The sequence below is a fragment of the Chiroxiphia lanceolata genome, chromosome 15 (assembly GCF_009829145.1).
Source record: "Chiroxiphia lanceolata isolate bChiLan1 chromosome 15, bChiLan1.pri, whole genome shotgun sequence".
NCBI classification, from domain to species: Eukaryota; Metazoa; Chordata; class Aves; order Passeriformes; family Pipridae; genus Chiroxiphia; species Chiroxiphia lanceolata.
In genome coordinates, this window is record NC_045651.1 from 14,078,262 (window position 1) to 14,095,057 (window position 16,796).

Below are 16,796 nucleotides of genomic sequence, written 5' to 3' on the forward strand. Positions count from 1 at the left end.
GAAATGTCCATGTTAATACTGCTGCTGCTGGGATGCTCTGTATCTGGAGCTTCCTTTCCTGGTTTGTCTGGTGCTGCTCTGAGAGCACCAGCAGCTCTCCATTGCCTGGGACCACCAGGGGGTAGAGATCCCACCTCAGGCACCTGGGATGCTCCAGGGCCTCATTGCATGGCTGGCTCAAGTCTTGCATTGCCCTGGAGCTGGCAAGAAGCCCACTTCATGGAACAGCACCCACCAGAGGCAGTAGGAACTAGAAAGAGCAGTGCAGTCCAGGGACCCCAAAAAACCCTGGAGAGCTCAAGAGGAGTACAAGGGTATTGCACAGCTGTTCCCATGCCCTGATCTTCAAGAAGCTGGCACTAGGGAGCACAAAAGGGGCTTGCAAGCATTTTCTAGCAAGTACTGCTTCCTCCCACCCCACCTCTGAGCCACCCCTGGGACATCAAGTAAACCTTTCCCTTCTCCTGGGCTGAAGTACAGACACAGCAGGGAAAGCAAAGACTTGTCTCTCCATCGTGATGCAGAACTGACAGACACTGGCACTGTCTGGTGGGCAAGGAGAGGGCAGAACACAGGCTGGGGAAACACCCTTGCCCACCCTGACTGGGCAGCCCACCCACATCTGAGTGGCAGCCACCCGGGAAGAGGTGAGAAGGTGGGTGACAGCAAGATGGGACTGTGCCCAGATCCGCGGTGCAGACACGAGGAAGGCGACAGCGGCAGTGGTGCTCTGGTTAGTCACTGCTGGGAAGTGTGCCATGCTGTAGGACGGTGGTGTGCTCGGCCACCTGCTGCGTGTGGCCTTATTTTGATGATGATTTCAAGATTCCTCTAAGGAGGAGTGAAGCTGGGCAGCAGGAGCTGACGCAAAGCGCAGAGGAAGGAAGAGGAAGAAACTGCGGGGGCTTGCTGGGGACAACCCCCAAGATCCTCTGGCCATGAGGGCAGGCTGTCCCCATAAGGACCAGGCTCCATGTGGGACATATGACTCAGGAGGCAGCTGCTGCAGGTGCTGAAACCAGGTGTCAGTCACCTGCCAGGGGTGCAACCGTCAGGGCGACGCATGTCCAGGAGGTTTGAATCAAAGGTTTCAAAGCTGATGGGCACATGGTGTCCAGCAGCCCCTTTCCTGGCACAGGGGGGACCCTGTAGGGTTTGCCCATCCCTGCCCAAATGGCAGATGCAGGGCGGCAGGAGAGGACATGGGAGTGGGGACACAGCAGATGCATTTCGTCACCCGGTCAAGGGGCGTGTGTGTGTGTAGGGGGAAGGGGTGACTGGGTGTGTGGGCGCATTTATTGCCTCTTCCCGCCAGCGCCGGCTCCCTGTGCACACACGGGTGGCAGGGACCCAAGGGCACAGCCCACGGCTCCCTGGACTTTTACCCTGCTGTGCAAACAGGCAGGCGCCAGATTAGGGTATCAGTTGGAATTTCATCCTGTCAATGGCACCCGCAGCCTCTCTGGGCGGGCAGCAAAGCATCTTCCCTCTGTCCCGGCCCCTTGTCTACCTGCAGGCAACCCAATACTGCAGGTGAATTTGGGAGATGCACATTTCATCCCCCCAGGACTCTGTTCCTCCCCAGGCTTGCCCCTTGCAGACAATAGTGATGCCCATGCTGGGTTGCCAGAGCAGGATCCCACTGCTGGTCTCCATGTGGCAATGACAACATTGGATGTCAAAGGCAGCCAAAACCCACTGAGGGAGGATGATGAGTGTGAAGGAGCCAGCCCCTGGCATGGTGACCATGCTGGAGTCTGCACACAGAAATGGTCCCACTTTCCCCAGTCCAGCCCAGCTCTTCAGGCAGGTGACCCATCAAGTCTTATCCCCTTCCTGTGTGGCACCAGCTCCATTGTCTTTGCCTCCCCCCACCCCGTTTTAACTCCTAATTCCCCATGTCCCCTTTCAAGGGTGTGGAGAGGTGGTGGTCCCATGCCATGGGCAGCCTGGCACCATGCCAGTGAGTGCAGGGTCACCAGGGTGCAGCAGCAGGTGCAGCTGCTATTGCACTTGCAGGAACAAACCATTTGCTCTGTCCCTCTCTCTGCAATGCCACCTCATCCTGTTCCCACTCCTCCATCTCCTCCACCCTTTATCCTGCTTCAGGTATCCCTCCACAGCCACCTGCCCTGCCCTGGCACCTTGGCACACACATCTCCACCTCTTCTCAGGCAATGTTTGGCACTGGGAGGAGTTTGGGGGCTGGATAAGTCATATTGGTAGGGATTTGAGGGCAACCCCTTACTCAGTGCTTTTCTGGACCGGGGGGACACTTCTGGGATGGAGAGGGGAGAGTGTTGGGCACCAATGCCAGCTGTCCCAGGCACTATCTCACATCCTCATTCTCTGTTTGTTCATCTTGGACAAGGAGGATATTCAGCCCATCGACAGCCATAAAATGAGATTAGAGACCAAGAGGCGCCAATGGGAGCTGGCCTTGTTCTTTGGCCTCTGCCAGCCCAAGCACGGCCTCACCCTTTCCCTGCTGTCTCCAGAGTTTGCAGCCGCTGGGTCACCCAGCACTGCCATCCCTCTTGGTGCCAAAGGAATGAGACGTGGCAGCGCCAAGCCACGATATGAGCCATGACACCGCCAGCAATGCCCTTGTGGGATGGGCACAGTGTGTGCTATGTGGGCAAGGCTGCTGCCCCAAGACACCCTTCCCAACCCTGGCTGCGCTCAGGGGCATCGGCGCCAGTGTGACTCCTGAGACAGCACCCTCCCCTGCCACAACACCATGGGCCAGGAGGGACACCAACAAACCTGTGGCACACAGGATTCCTGCTCATTTTTATTTTCACTGATGCCTAAAAATAAAAAGGAAAATCAGTTCTGCCTTATATACACAAAAACTGAGCCAAAGTCCCGAGCTGATGCAAACATTTGTCCTCATCACTGTGTGCACCTGGCAGCAGTGGCCATGGGAGGTGTCACCAGCTCCTGCAGGAGGGACACCCAAAGCCTTTGAGGGCTGGAGCAGAACAGTGGGTGCAGTGGGATAATGGACCCGCTTGTAAAAGCCACAGCACACCTGGGCACCTTGTGTCCTGGGGTCTGTGAGCAGTGTGGGGCTGGCAGTGGACAGGGCAGCCAAGGGATGTGAGGCACAGCACACTGTTGGGTGGGATATGAGGGCTTGACTGGGTGCTCTGCAGGCAGCAGGGACATGTCTGCTGCTCCATGTTCACGGAGCTTGGAGAGATGATGCTGGGAAAGATCACACAAGCCATCATGCTAGGCTCATGCTCCCTAATCCCTGTCTTGGACCTCGGAAGCCGCAGCTCAGGAGCAGCTGGCTCAGCCCTGAGCAGGAGCCACAGACACAGCTGTGCCCCAGCTGTGTCCCACTGGCCTTAGGGTCTGCTGAAACTGGGCTGCCCATTAACCTGGGTCAATACAGTGGTCAGGACTCAGGGGTGTGGGATGAAGGGACTGCTCAGCTGCAGCTCACCAGCAGGAATAGACAGGGGAGACAGGGGTTTGTTACTGGCCTAGGGCACAGAGCTGGTAAAAGGAGGTACAGTGCATGGAGGAGAGGGGAGACAGGGAGGACAAAATCTGTAGTCCTGTAATCTGTAGTTTTAAAGAAAATAGGAAAAAAAAAAGCTTCTTTGTCTTTCTGAAAACCAATTCTCCATCCCCTAACTGCAGGGTGCATGCCATCCCCATTTCTCACACGCCTGAGGTGGCTCCTGCCCACCTGGCAGCAGCTCTCGGTGCCTGTGGTGACTGTGATCCCTTGGACTAACACACAGAACTTTCCTGGTGTCAGCCCTTCTGGACAGCATGGGGCTGGTTCTTGCACCCTATCCCAATGGCAAACCTTCTGTTCTCCTCCACTTCCCCACAGGAAGGTGGTCTCAGGGCTCAGCAGGATGGTCTGCTTCCAGTGTGCCTGTGCCAGGCTCCCTTGTCTCCTCTCCCTGTGCTCCAGGTGGAGGATGGCTGCAGTGCTGTCTTGCCATGGCACAGCTGGGGGCACTGGGATTGCTGGACACATCTCCATGTGGCTCTTTGTGTCTGCAGGGGCAGAGCTGGTGATGGGAGAGTGGGCATTGCCAGGGTGGCTGAGGACGTGGACAGGGCTGTTCAGGGATTCTTGCCAAGGATGTGCTCCAGCTTGCCACCATCACTGTGGTTTGAAGGACTCCCCCATCATGTCCTACATCCAAGTGTCTTGCCTGGTTCCTGGAGCCCAGCTCGCTCTGCCCTCCTCATCCCATTTCCCAGGAGACCAGCTCAGCACAAACCCATTTTGCCTTGAGTCCAGCCAGGTCTTTTTTCTACTTCAGTCTGGTTTGAACTGCCCAAAAGCACCAGGCAGCTGCAAAGCCAGGAGGACCAAAGGAAGCATCCTTCCAGTTCCACCTGGAGCACCACAAGAGAGCCCTCCTCCACCACCACCCCCTCTCTTCTGCTGACATAAGGACCTTGCCTTGGGCTACAGAAACCAGAGCAGTGTGTGTTTCCCATGGGAGAGCAGTACTACCTAACCCATTTTTTTTTTACACAGCCCAGCAGTCCCTTGGGAAGGTCCCAGTGCCACCTTGCCCCCTCGCTGTCTGCCCCGTCGGTTCAGTCGGGGACCATCGTGTCTTTGGGAAGGGGCTGTCACTCTTCCGAGCACACGGACCGGCTGGGCTCTGTGCATAGTGCTTATCTCTTGGTGTCTGTAGCTGGTGAAGGGGGTTAAGGCATGAATTCTTCCTTGATCGTCAGTGGAGATGAGGAGACGAGGTTGGGGGCACTGCTGTTGCAGAGGCCCCCAATGGGTCCGAGCGTGCTGACAGCCGGCGGGGTCGGCGTGGTGGTGCTGGTGGGCTGGCTTTGCTGCTGCAGCTTCTTCTTGTTCACCTTCCTCTCCTTCGCCCTCCGATTCTGAAACCAGATTTTCACCTGCGGAAAGGAAGAGATGGATATGAAGAGCTGAGGATGGATGCAACCAAAGATGACCACCCTCATGGTGCCCCCGGGGCAGGGAGGGCATCCCCAGGTTTGGAAAGGAAGGGATTTCTGTGGAGCAAGGTGGGGCCTCTGCTAACTGCTTGGGCCACAGCCCTCCCCTACCCCATTCCCATCTCTGTCTCCCCCTGGGATGTGGTTTTCCCTGGACTCTGCAGCACTGACCTGCCGTTCAGTCAGCCCCAGGGCAGCGGCCAGCTCGGCCTTGCGGCGGATGGTGATGTAGCGGCTGTAGTGAAACTCCTTCTCCAGCTCCAGGCGCTGGTGGTCCGTGTACACCACCCTGTACTTGTCTTTTGTCCTGGTCTTGCCTGGCAGAGAGAGAGAGCAGAGCGAGAGGTGAGCCATGGGGAAGGGGAGCAGTGGAGGGGAGGGAACATCCCCAAGGGCATGGAGGAGATACACAACCACCTGTGGAGAGCTCAGGAGAAATATGGCAATGCCCTGGGGAGCAGTGGGAAAGACAGTCATGAGGCTCCTACTGGATTTAATGTCCATCCTGGTTAGCACCAAGGTGTTTCTCCCTGTTGGAAAGTACCTGAGCTTTGGTGGAATTGCTTGGTGGAAAGAGCAGGAGGGATTCAGAGGCACCTCAAGAAGATGGACCATAAATCCCATGTGTCATGACACATGGTCCCTGAGAGGAGCAGAGCTGCAAGTCCTGTGGTGGACTGAGGACAAGCTGCCTGGGATTGCTGGGGAAAGCCCATCTCTTTGCCAGGAAGCCCAAAACCAAGGTGTCATCACTTGAAGGCACATGGATCAGGACAGGGGAAAGACAGAAAACCCTAGAATGACAGCATTTCTCTGCCACTGAGAGGGTTATTTTCCTTTTCCCTGTACTGATCTAAAACAGAGGGCAGTGCTTTCCATGCATTTTCAAAGATCCATTGGAGAAAGCCTACATGATGCCTAAGCAGTCCTGGGGACTGACTCCATGGGCCAGGGATTTTTAGCCAATGCCAATCTGAATCTCCCCTTGGTACCCCCAGATTTGAACAAAAGTTGGGGCCATCAAGACCCACATCTCTGTGCACAGAGATGCACATCCTACAGGTCTGCAAACAGCACCTGCTGCTTTGTAGCAGAAGAATATAGTCAAAAGACAGCCCTACTGTCTCCTCTGTTAGTTCCTTTGCTAACCCCCCAACACACAGGATTTGTGGAAAGCCCCCTGCCTGGGCTGGGGGCCGAGGGGTGCAGGTGGCACTCCAAGGAAGGACACCCATGCCTGGAAGTTTGCTGACAAGTTCCTGGTGCTTTCCTCTGCAGAAATGCCCATGGGCAGGGAATAAACACAGCTGTGAATATTTGCTTCTCCACCCAAAATTACAAAATCCTGTTCCAGGGAGTCAAGAGGGATGGTGCTTGGTCATTTGTTTGCCTGGTAGACACGTTTGCCCATCTTCTCCTGAATTTCTGCTGCTGAGAGCAGTGTTGCCACGGGGAGGAGTAGGAGCAAGTGCAGAACAGCTCCATGGATTTCCCTGGGGCTGCCCTAGGTGTAGCAGCATGGACAAGATACTGCCCATCACTGCTGCAGATGTGCAGAGAGGGATTTCTAGTGACCCAAGAACCTGTATGACCTCACTTGCAGCCTCATTATGCCAGGAAGGGGGATCTTTGTGTGCCTGCCATCTTGTTCATCCATTCCCCCTAAAAAATCTTTGGCACCTCAGCCAGTTTGGGCCAAATCAAATGGACATTAGACAGTCTCAGCAATACAATTAAATTATGAGCCTCCCAATGGAAGCAGGAGTTTGGGTGGCACAGAGCAAAACTGGGCTCTAGAGATACTAACAGGACATCAGAGAATCTCTACAGAGCAAACCCCCAACCCTCAGGCTGAAAATCTGTTTCTCAACCAACTCAGTTTTATTTTTGACAGTGTCTCCCCCTTGCTTTCCCATTGCAAGGAAATGGGGACTTTCCTAAGCCACTTCTTACACTGAAACACAAATGTAGAAGAGTGTTGGAGGCAGAACAACCCACAGCCACTGTATATTCCAGGTCAGAGAGGGGCACCCTCAGAGTCATTTCCCTTGCAGCATCCCATGGAATGTACAAAGACAGCTGTTTTTCTACTAAATAAGCAAGAGCCACAAACCCAGCTCATATCATTGACCACTGAGCAAACCAGGCATGGAAGCACATGAGTGGGAGCAAGTGGGCTGGCAGAGAAGGCATCTTGCCCTGCTGGGACTTGACATGGGCACTCCAAGGCACACAAGCAGCAGTCACCCAATTCAAGTTAGCACCTGATTTCCATGAGTGTGCCACCCTTTGTCCTGCCATTGCTCCTGAAGGTGCTGGCTGGGGCTCAGCACAGCATGAATGGAGTGATGGACGAGGGTCCCAGCACAGTCCTCAAGAAGCACCAGAGTTCTCCAGTGATAATAGGAAGAGGGAGTGAACCCATCAAGGCTGCAACATGACCAGGAATAGAACCAGAGAGTCCAGGGCTGGACTTCTGCCACTAACTTGTTTTTGAGGGATGTGATGAATTCAGTGACCGCTTCAGAGAGTGGGGAACCCAGCTCATCTCAGGGCTGGTCAGAAGGGAACACCTAATCCCTCCTCCCCACTGCCAGGTCAAACCTGCCTCTGGACACAGAGGGTGACTCTGCAGGTCAAAACAGGGTAAAAAAGGTAATTTGTTTGAGCAAGATGTGTGTGGAATGTCTGCAGAGACACGGCTGAAATGCAGCAATTCAGTGTGCAAGGAGTCTATGTCAGCTTTGCCGGGTGCTTGTCTCCTATTTGGCACATCAGATGTGACAGCTCAAAGCAAAACTGCCCACAGGAGATATTGCTGGCCTGGAGTGACGCTGGAGGCACTCAGCCCATGTAGGACCCACACTCTCCCCTTGCTCTCCCACAGGACCCTTGTCCTTTCCGGGGGTTGCTGCCTCCTCTCGCCACCCCACAGGGGAGGAGTTCATCAGCATGAAAAGAATTTCTTCACCCCAACCCAGCAGGGACCTGTGCTGAATTTGCAAACACAGCGATCCTGGGAAGTTACAGAATAAACCAGATGCGCTGGTGGAGATTTATGTGAGGTTTAGCAGCTCTGTGAGAAACTGGGCTCCCTTTGGCTGCTCCAGGCTCAGGGGCTCCTACAAGTTTTTTCTTTCACATACATTTATCTTTCTTTTTTCATTTGAAAGCAAACACTTTTCTGAAAAGATAATAACTTAAAAATGATCTTATTGGAAACATCGCTGTTTGAATACCCTACCTAAAAACACCTGGAAAGTGAAGGAATTGACAGATACAGTAAAAAAAAATATTAAAGGATAAAGAATAAAGGCAGTTTGCAAATACCACATATGCCATGAATTTCAGTAGGAATTATTATTTCCTGCTGCAGCTGTAAATAGATCCATCACAGCTTGTTCTTTGTTATTCCCTCTTCATCGTTCATCCTGGATGGAGGGCTGTGCTTTGCCTCAGGGCTGGCAGAACCATCACCGGGGGAGCTGGGCACCGGGCTCTCGCTGCCCAATGTCAGGTAGAAAAGACTCAAACCAGAGGGCTCACTACCAAGCCAGAGATGGAAAGTTATTCACCTTGACTAATTGCTGGTTTCGGATGTTTGCCGAACTCTGGGATGTGCTGTGAGTGATTCACAAGGAAAAGAAAAGGATTCTAAAGAAATACTATTGACAATGAATAATTCAACTGCCTTGAATATGAATGCTGGGTTACACTTAACTCTCTCCTGGAGAGTTTTTATGGCTTTGTGAAAAGAAAGAGGAAATTCAGGACAAGCCATCCTCGTTCCTTATGGGGAGCCCTCATGCCTATGGGGAGACCCTGATGCTGCAGAAGGGAGCAATGCTGAGCAGAGTGATGGAGCTGCTCCCACGTTTACAGCCAAGCCTGGCAAAGGTGTATCAGGCAGTCCCATGGCTGGGAAATTTTGGAGTTGAGGCTGCTGTCCCAGGAGGGAGTGTGATTGGGGTGCATGGGGTGCACAGGGGGTGCTGGTGATGTTTCCTAACACAGTTGCTGGCCACTTCCAGCCCTGCTATGCATTTACAGCTCCTCCTGCTTGTCCCCAAAAGACCAGGCAAAGGAACTGCTCAGGCAGCCAAATGGAGCCATTCATGGGGCCAGTGGGAATGGTTTCGGCTTTGGGATCAAGGCAGGGCCAGTGGCTGTGTGGGGAGAAGGGATCGTTACTACTGTTAATGTATAACCCTAATAGCACTCACCTGAGCCATGATTAGATAAGGGAATAGCTTTAATGTGCTGTGCAAACCCCAAGGGACGCGCTCCCGAGTGTGCACACACACACACACTTGCACAGGGGGATGGAGTCCTGATCCCAGCCTGGATCTGCTCTCCACAGCAGCCCTGCCCCAGAACAGGGATGCTGGAGCTCCTGCCCTGGGCTGTATCAGGAGCTGGCAGGGTAAAGGAAAATCAAACTAGATCCCTGTGCCCACCATCCATGGTCACAGCTGCCAGGGAGGTGGTAGTTCACCCTCTTTCTGACCTTGGCCTGTCCAAAGGATGGCTTTAATTAAGAAACTGTGCCCCAAAATCCCTGAGACATCAGCAATATGGGACATTGTGAGACTGGTGCTGAGCAGCTCTAAAAACAGTTGGAAAAGAGCTCATTCAAACCAGGGAGCAAAGAGACTGCACGGTGGCAGGGGCACCCTAGGCGGAGGTGGAAAACAGTGAAGGAGCAAAAGCATGTGCTATACAGAACTTGTCTTTTCCCCAGCCCTACCTGGTCCCACCTTCCTGGTGATGCTCTGGCCACACACTGGCTCCCTCTGTACAGCCTTGTCTGCCTGTCTGTCTGTACTGGGTGCATGGTCCCACACTATCTGAGGGCATTACAAAATTGTAATGCTGAAAAACATCAGCTGTGTGTAAGTCCCATTACCAGTGAGCACCTAGGAAAGAACTGGTCTGCACTGGGGTTAAAACACATTAAGACAGGGCTCAAGGCTGTCCCCTCCGTGTGGGTGCTTCCTCTCCATGATAAAGCAGCTTCATTCTGAATGAGCAGTCCTTCCATCCCAAAGGAATCAGTGCTCTATCAGGATTTGGCATTTCTCCCCAGGGAAAGGATCAAGGAAAATTTCCCCTACCCCCAGCAGAGCTTAGGCAGTGCTACGGATGGAGAAACTGAGGCACAGAAGCAGTTCCAGAGTAGAGTGAAGTCCCAGGATCAGAGCCACAGCTCTGCTTGCTGGTGGGACTCCCTGGATGGCTTAATCTCCAGTCCTTCTGCAGGTCCATGGGGGGAAATGGAGCTAACCCTAACCCACACCTCCACAAAGACAGGGACAGCCAGCAGAGTGATGCCCCATGATAGAGACCCCAAGCCCAGAAGAGGGCTGGGATCAGCTCCTGAAGCCCAGGAGACTCCAGGCTGGCTGGAGCCATCCTCATCTGGCAGCCAGCTGTGCTCCAGCTGCCTCTGTGTGGAGGGGTCGATGCTCCCTCTGCCGAGCAGTGGTGACGGGAGCCTCACTGCACAGTGGTGATGCTGAGGCTCAGGACAGACAGCCCAGCTCATTTCACCATCCCTAAACTGACTGGAATTGGGAACTCCAAAGTCTGCACCGACAGTGGCAGGGGCTGAGCCTCTGATGCCCTCTCTAAGCACCCCCTGCCCCACACTTGTTTGCTCCCCTCCTTTCCCCTCCAGCTCCAGCAGCTGCTCCAAAACACCCACACTCCTCTGTGGCCTGGGAAGGGGGGATAAACCCGAGTCCCCCACCCTCCCTGAGTGCTGGGAACGAGCAGCTCAAGCTTTTCACAAGCTTTCCCCTTCCCGTGCACACTTCAATATCCTCAGCTATTTTTCCTCTGCCGCAGGAAGCAGAGGAGTGATGGATGGGACGACCAACACGGGGCAAAGGAGCGGAGCCATGTGGTTTGCTTCATCTCGGCCAAGGAGAAACGACCCCCTCCGGAGGGCAGTCCTTCCCGAGATCCCTGCCTGGGATCATTCCTCTGCCGGAATGCATCGGATTTTGACAACTGCTGGGTGTCAAAAACTGGGTGAGAGGAACCACACATCCCCCCCCCACACATTTAATGTCTCTGTACTGCAGAGGGAGGAGATGCTGGATGAATCCTCACCCAATGGACCCTGCCAAAGCTCCCCAGTCTCTACTCTGGGTTGGGAAAATGGCCATTACAGACATCAGGGTTGAGGTAAGACTCATCTGTGCCACAGAGTGCTGCAGGCCCCTTCAAGGACCCCAGCAACCCTCCTATCCCCAGGGTAGTTCCTTCCAGGCTGTCTGCTAACATTGACACAACCTGGTTCCAAAGACTTCAGAGCAAACAGCAATGCTCCTGTGGGCACCCACTAGCAATAAAACCTGTTTTGGCTTGGTGCAGCGTGCACTGGAAATGTTTCACTTGCCAAACTGCCCCACTTGACCCAATGGCTTTCTAGTCTCCTGCTCACAGAGGATCAAGCTCTCTGCTCCCAAAAGCCCCTTGCTCTAAGTGCAAAGCTGTGGCTGGGGGTTGCACACCCAGGGGTTGTGGGACTGGCAGAGCTGTGAGGCAGAGCCCAGGCTTGGTGCACAGCACAGCTGCTCGGGGCAGCCAGGCTGCTGGGAAAGGACAGACACACAGACACACCTGGTCAAAGAGCTGGATTTGGAGAGCACAGACCGGTGCACCGGAGCACAGGCTGGCCCTGGCTGGGCTCTGCACTGCTGGCACTGTGACCAGGCCAAAACTGCACCCACACCCACACACGTGGGAAAAGGCACCTCTCTTGCAAGCCTCATGTTCCTCCCAGGAGATGCAAACATCAAGGGGATGAAGAGCTGGTTCCTGGTGTTTGCAGTGAGCTGGCAGTTCCCCATCACAACCTTATGTTCTTGGGCACGGACAGCACAACTGGAGATGCTTCAACCCCAGAGGCAGCAGCCTGAAGCTGGATTTTGGGACAAGTCTTTATCGGCCCTGCTGTGATTCAATCCTTTATTTTGGCAACTGGCAGATTCCTTCAGTTGTTCCCATGTTTTATGGGTGCCAAGCTAAGTGCTGCCAGCCTGGCTCCTGTGATGGGTCAAAGATCACACTAGGGCGGGAGGGCGAGGAGTGCCGGGGCGACAGCCACCGCCTATGGGATGGGAACAGCCTGATTCAGAGCACTGCCTTCACACCAGCCCTAATTCAGCTCATCCTGACCGACCTCCTGGATGGATCTGGCCCATCTGCAGCAGGAGGAGGACAGCAAGGCAGTGGGGGTCCCATCTGGGCACCAGGATTCCTCTCCCCCTTTGCAGCCCCACAGGGCTTAGCCCATCTTACCATGGGGCAGCACAGGGGGAAGGACCCAGCCCCTTATCCAAGTGATCACAAAGCTAACAGCACTGGAATGGGTGTCCTTGAAGGGTCCCCTATAGGAAACATCTGTCATTGGTCAGAGGTTTAAAGTGTCCCTCTGCTAATCCTGGGGTATTAGGCAGCCAAGCCCATCACGTAGGTACCACCAGTGCTCCAGGGAAGCCCTTTTTGTTCAAGGAAAGTCAATTCTAGGGAAGTTTAAGAGGGCTGTACCTTGGCCAGCAGGCTAAGTAGACAACAAACCCCAGATGGGGCCAGGAGCAGGTTGTGGGTTAATAATTCAAGGGGAGAAGACTGATGGGGCCCAACACACAGACACTGAGAGTCCTGGGAGAGCAAAGGGTCTCACAGGGAGTGACCATGTCCTAAAGAGGGGTCCCCCATACAGGGGCTGACCAGGGAAATCCACTGTCCTCCAGCCACCACCATCATCCCAAAACATACCAAGCACGGCATGAACCCCAGCAGTCCAGGGGAAATGTTTCTGTCTCATTATTGGGAATTTTACACATGGGCCTCACTAGGAAAATAAACAGAGCTGGAAAACTGACTTAGAAAGAGTGAAAACTGAGATGGAAAACTGCAGACCCAGCAAATCACCATTCACCCATGTTCAGAGCACTACTCCATCACCCCAAAACCTGCCCAGGCACCACGGGCACTGGTGCCACGTGAAACCTTGAGCACATTTGCCTGCCCCAATTGCACTTTCACTTGCAATATTTAGCACTGCTGCCTTGGCTGGATTAGTGACCTAAAAGCCAGACCCAAGGCAGTATCTAAGGATTTGCATGACTAATGAGCAGTGGGTGAATTTCAAAGTCCAGCCAACCCCCTTTCCAGCCACCTTCCTGAGCTTTTTATAAACCCAGGGTGCAATTCACAGGGAAGTTTGCAAATAATTGTGAATAAGGAGGAAGCATGAGGCTCTGACACGCTGCTCATGAACATTTTATGAGCAGAAAAAGAGGTGACACTGGAGAGAGAAATGAGGCCTGGGGACATCTTCCAGCTCAGTTCCCTCTAACTCCCCATTCCCGGCAACCAGCGCTGCAATTCCTTGTGCTGCTGAGTTATCTCGGCTCAGCCGGGTGAAGCACGCATGTATGTAGCAACAGGTACATAAAATCATCCCCCTGCAAAGCCTGACTCTCCCAGTGAGTCACTGGGAGATTTCTCATTGATTTTCCTCGGGCTCTGGATCACGCTTGCAGAAGTCCCCAACACACTCATATTCCCTGTGTAACATTTGCTCTTACCACCACGCAGCTCTTCCCCAAAAGCTTTCAAACTAGGGCCAAGGGCTGTTTATACAAATCAAGACAGAGAGGGAACTTTAATTTACAACTCTCTAAAGTATCATGATTTATAGCACTCACAATGAAAGTGTTGATATTTATAGTGAAGAAGTCTGTGTATTCATTTCCTACTCCCACTGTGGTGAGATGGGTAGTTTATCAATCCAGATTGATTAAAGTCCAGCTTATTGATTCCAATAAAATGATTCATCTAAGAGCTTCACCCTTATCTATGTCAAACCTGTCTCTGCCCTGCACTCTTTCAAGCTTAATGGAGACTTCTTAAAGGGTAGCACTGGAAAACACCAGCTGCATCCCACCATCTCCCAGCACATGGTCCCACCACGGCCAAATCCTGCAGTCACTTGGCACCAGCAGCATTGGGCTTGGACCCAGCAGAGGTGCAAGGACAGGTCCTTAATCTGTAAGTGCCTTAGAAAGGAACCGTGTCATCCATCCTAAGGAAACCCCCACAAGAAAGGGCCTTTCACCCCAGCATCCAGCCCCACATCGCTGTGGTGGGGCTGGGGCAGCTCCTCTGTGTGTGAGAGGAACAAGGCCGATTTATTTGTTCCTTTGTATTTGATCTAAGAGATACAAACTAAGCAACTAATGATATTTTTCCAGAATTCAATCAACTCAATTGTCGTCTGACTCAATCAGAGGCACTTTCAAGCCCCTGTTTTATCTCGGCCCCACTGCTGGGTGTAAACCCATGCCCTTGTTCCAGAGGAGAGGTGTGCTGATGGCTTTCCCCTCTCATTAATTTTCCCTCCCACCGCTTTCCTCAAAAGAAACCGAGATGTTCAAACCTACAAAACCTGCAGAAGTGGCAGGGTCCCAGCTGCAGGGGAGGGCTGCAGATCACATCCCCCTTCCACCCCAGGCAGAGGGCAGCCCTCAGCTCTGGCACGCCTGTGGGTCTCCATCACTGGGTGTAGGGAGAGGCATTTTTCCTAAATAGTTATATTCAGTGCTTAAAATGGGACAGGAAATACCAGCCTGCCTCTCCCCTCCTCTTTCCAGACTGGGGCTGGTTTTTTCCATTTATCGGGATGTTCTGCCTGCTCCACTGCAGTCACTGGTCCCCATTCCTGCCACATGGATCCTAGGAGCACAAGTAGCTATTTTCCATGCTGGAAGACCCCAGGCACCTCTGTACAAGGCCCTTACATGGGCCTTGGCCAGTGGGAATAGCGTGGAGCCAAAACCAAGCCAAAAATTGGAGACACTTTGCGAACAGGGAGCCCTAGCCCTGATTCCAAGGATGTGGGGCAGCAGCAACTGAAAACACAGCCACTCCTGCAGTGAGTTTGGCCCCAGCAGAGCTCTGAGGAGCTCATGGCCAGTACAGGAGAGGAAGAGGGGTGGCAGGTCCAGGCAAGCCCTGTGGGCAGAGGGTCCTGCTGTGGCAGGACAGGACCAGGCTGGGAAGATGAAAGGGTGAGGGTAGGTCAGGACAAAGGGCTCCCGCACCTCACCTCGCTGCCAAAGGAGCCAGCCACCATCTCCATGACAAAGAGAAGCCTTTGTCAATTTGGGCTGGCCCCAAGGGGGATCTGCCCACTGCCTTTGAAGTGGGCAGCAGGGTGGGCAGGGCACTGGGGTCGCCCAGACGCTTTCCCCAGGTCAGGAGTTCAGCGGGGACAGGACCCCAGGGACATGGGGACAGGACCCGGGGGGCAGCACGACCACTTGGTGCCCACGCCAGAGGTGACTACAGGAACCAGGGCACCCTCTTCTGCAGTGCCAAACACCCACCCATGGCGTGCTGCACCTGTGGCACCCACATCCACCCTCCACGTGGCACTGTCCCCAACACTTTGCACACACACACTGCCTGTCACACACACACTGAGCACAGCACCATCCTCCACACACAACACCCTGCACGCGCACACTGAGCCTGTAAACCCCCCCCATACATACCCGGTGACACTGTCTGTACACATGTACTGCTCAGGGTACCTTGCACACACACAGAGCCTGTAGCACCTCACTAAATCCACCTTCTGTACACACACACACAGCCTGTATTTATGTATAGTACCTTCCCTTCACACATATACACACACAAATACACACACACAGCATGTGCACACCCACCATGCACAGGCTCTCACACAGCCAACTCACAGTCTCACATACAGACACAGCCCCACATACTCACCCTTGCACGAGAACCCCCACCAACACCCCTTCAGGGTCCTGGGGGTCTCTGACTCTGCCCATCCCTACCCTGTGGCCGCAAGTGCGGACAGGGGTGCCAGGATGGGGAAAAGGACTTTCCAACCATATAACCCCAGCTGCCACCAGTGTGGAAGGACAGCACCCTCCCTGCCCATCCTCAGCTCCTGCCACTTCGGTGGTGGGGTCCTCTGCTCTTTGGGGACTGAATACCAAGCCAAGGGCAGGCCAAGCTTGCTGTCCCTCTGGCAATTCCCATGCAGGGAGAGCCACAGAGCAGGATCCGGCCCCACAGGACTTCTAGCCTAGAGATCCTCTGCACTGAGGACGGCGCAAGTGTGCGGGGTTAGGGATTTCCTTACCGTTGTTGCTGGTGCTGGGAATGCTGCGCCTCATCCACTCATACGGGGTTCGTCTCTGGGCATTAGGGGAGAGCTGGGGGACAGAGCTGCTAATGGGTGGAGGCAGGAGTCCAGAGCCTGGGGGCTGGATGGGGTTAAAATCTGGGGGGCTGAATCCAAACTGCCCTGGGCTGGCGGTGGAAGGTGTCGCCGTGGTCCCGTAGGAATGCCAGTCCTCCTTGGCAGGGGTGTAGGGAGACCCCCAGGCGGCCGCCGGCTGCCCGTGGTGCAGGTCGTTGTTAATCCCCGGCACATGGTGGTAGCTGGTGAAGTCCGAGTACTGGGGCGGCCCCGGCACGTAATTCTGGGGGTTGAGGTTGAGGCTGGGATGCCGGACCGGGCTGGGATACATGTTGGTGTCCTTATCCACAAGATAACCCACATACATCTTCCCCGGCCGACCCCGCGCACATGCTGTGCCGCTGAGCCGCGACTGCGGCCGGTTGGGTTTGGCGGGGAGGCGGCCGCCCCTCCTTCCCCGCCACTCACCTGGGCGCCTTGGGGAGCCTGTCCTGGGGCCAGGCACCTCCCTGCCCACAGGCTTTTATTGGGCCCAACCTCTCGCAGCATTTGCATTGAAAGGCAGGTTTGCATTTCAAAGTGCAGG

At 54.3% G+C, this 16,796-nt stretch overlaps 1 protein-coding gene across 1 annotated transcript; it reads right to left on the reverse strand.

Moving 5' to 3' along the window:
- Window positions 1–4,653: 4,653 nt before the first annotated feature.
- On the reverse strand, window positions 4,654–16,623 carry CDX1 (caudal type homeobox 1). Its single transcript, XM_032703143.1, has 3 exons — window positions 16,151–16,623; window positions 5,131–5,276; window positions 4,654–4,899 (listed from the first exon to the last, which is right to left on the reverse strand). The coding sequence occupies exons 1-3, from the start codon at window positions 16,575–16,577 to the stop codon at window positions 4,693–4,695; spliced, it is 780 nt and encodes a 259-aa protein (XP_032559034.1). The 5' UTR covers window positions 16,578–16,623; the 3' UTR covers window positions 4,654–4,692.
- Window positions 16,624–16,796: the final 173 nt, after the last annotated feature.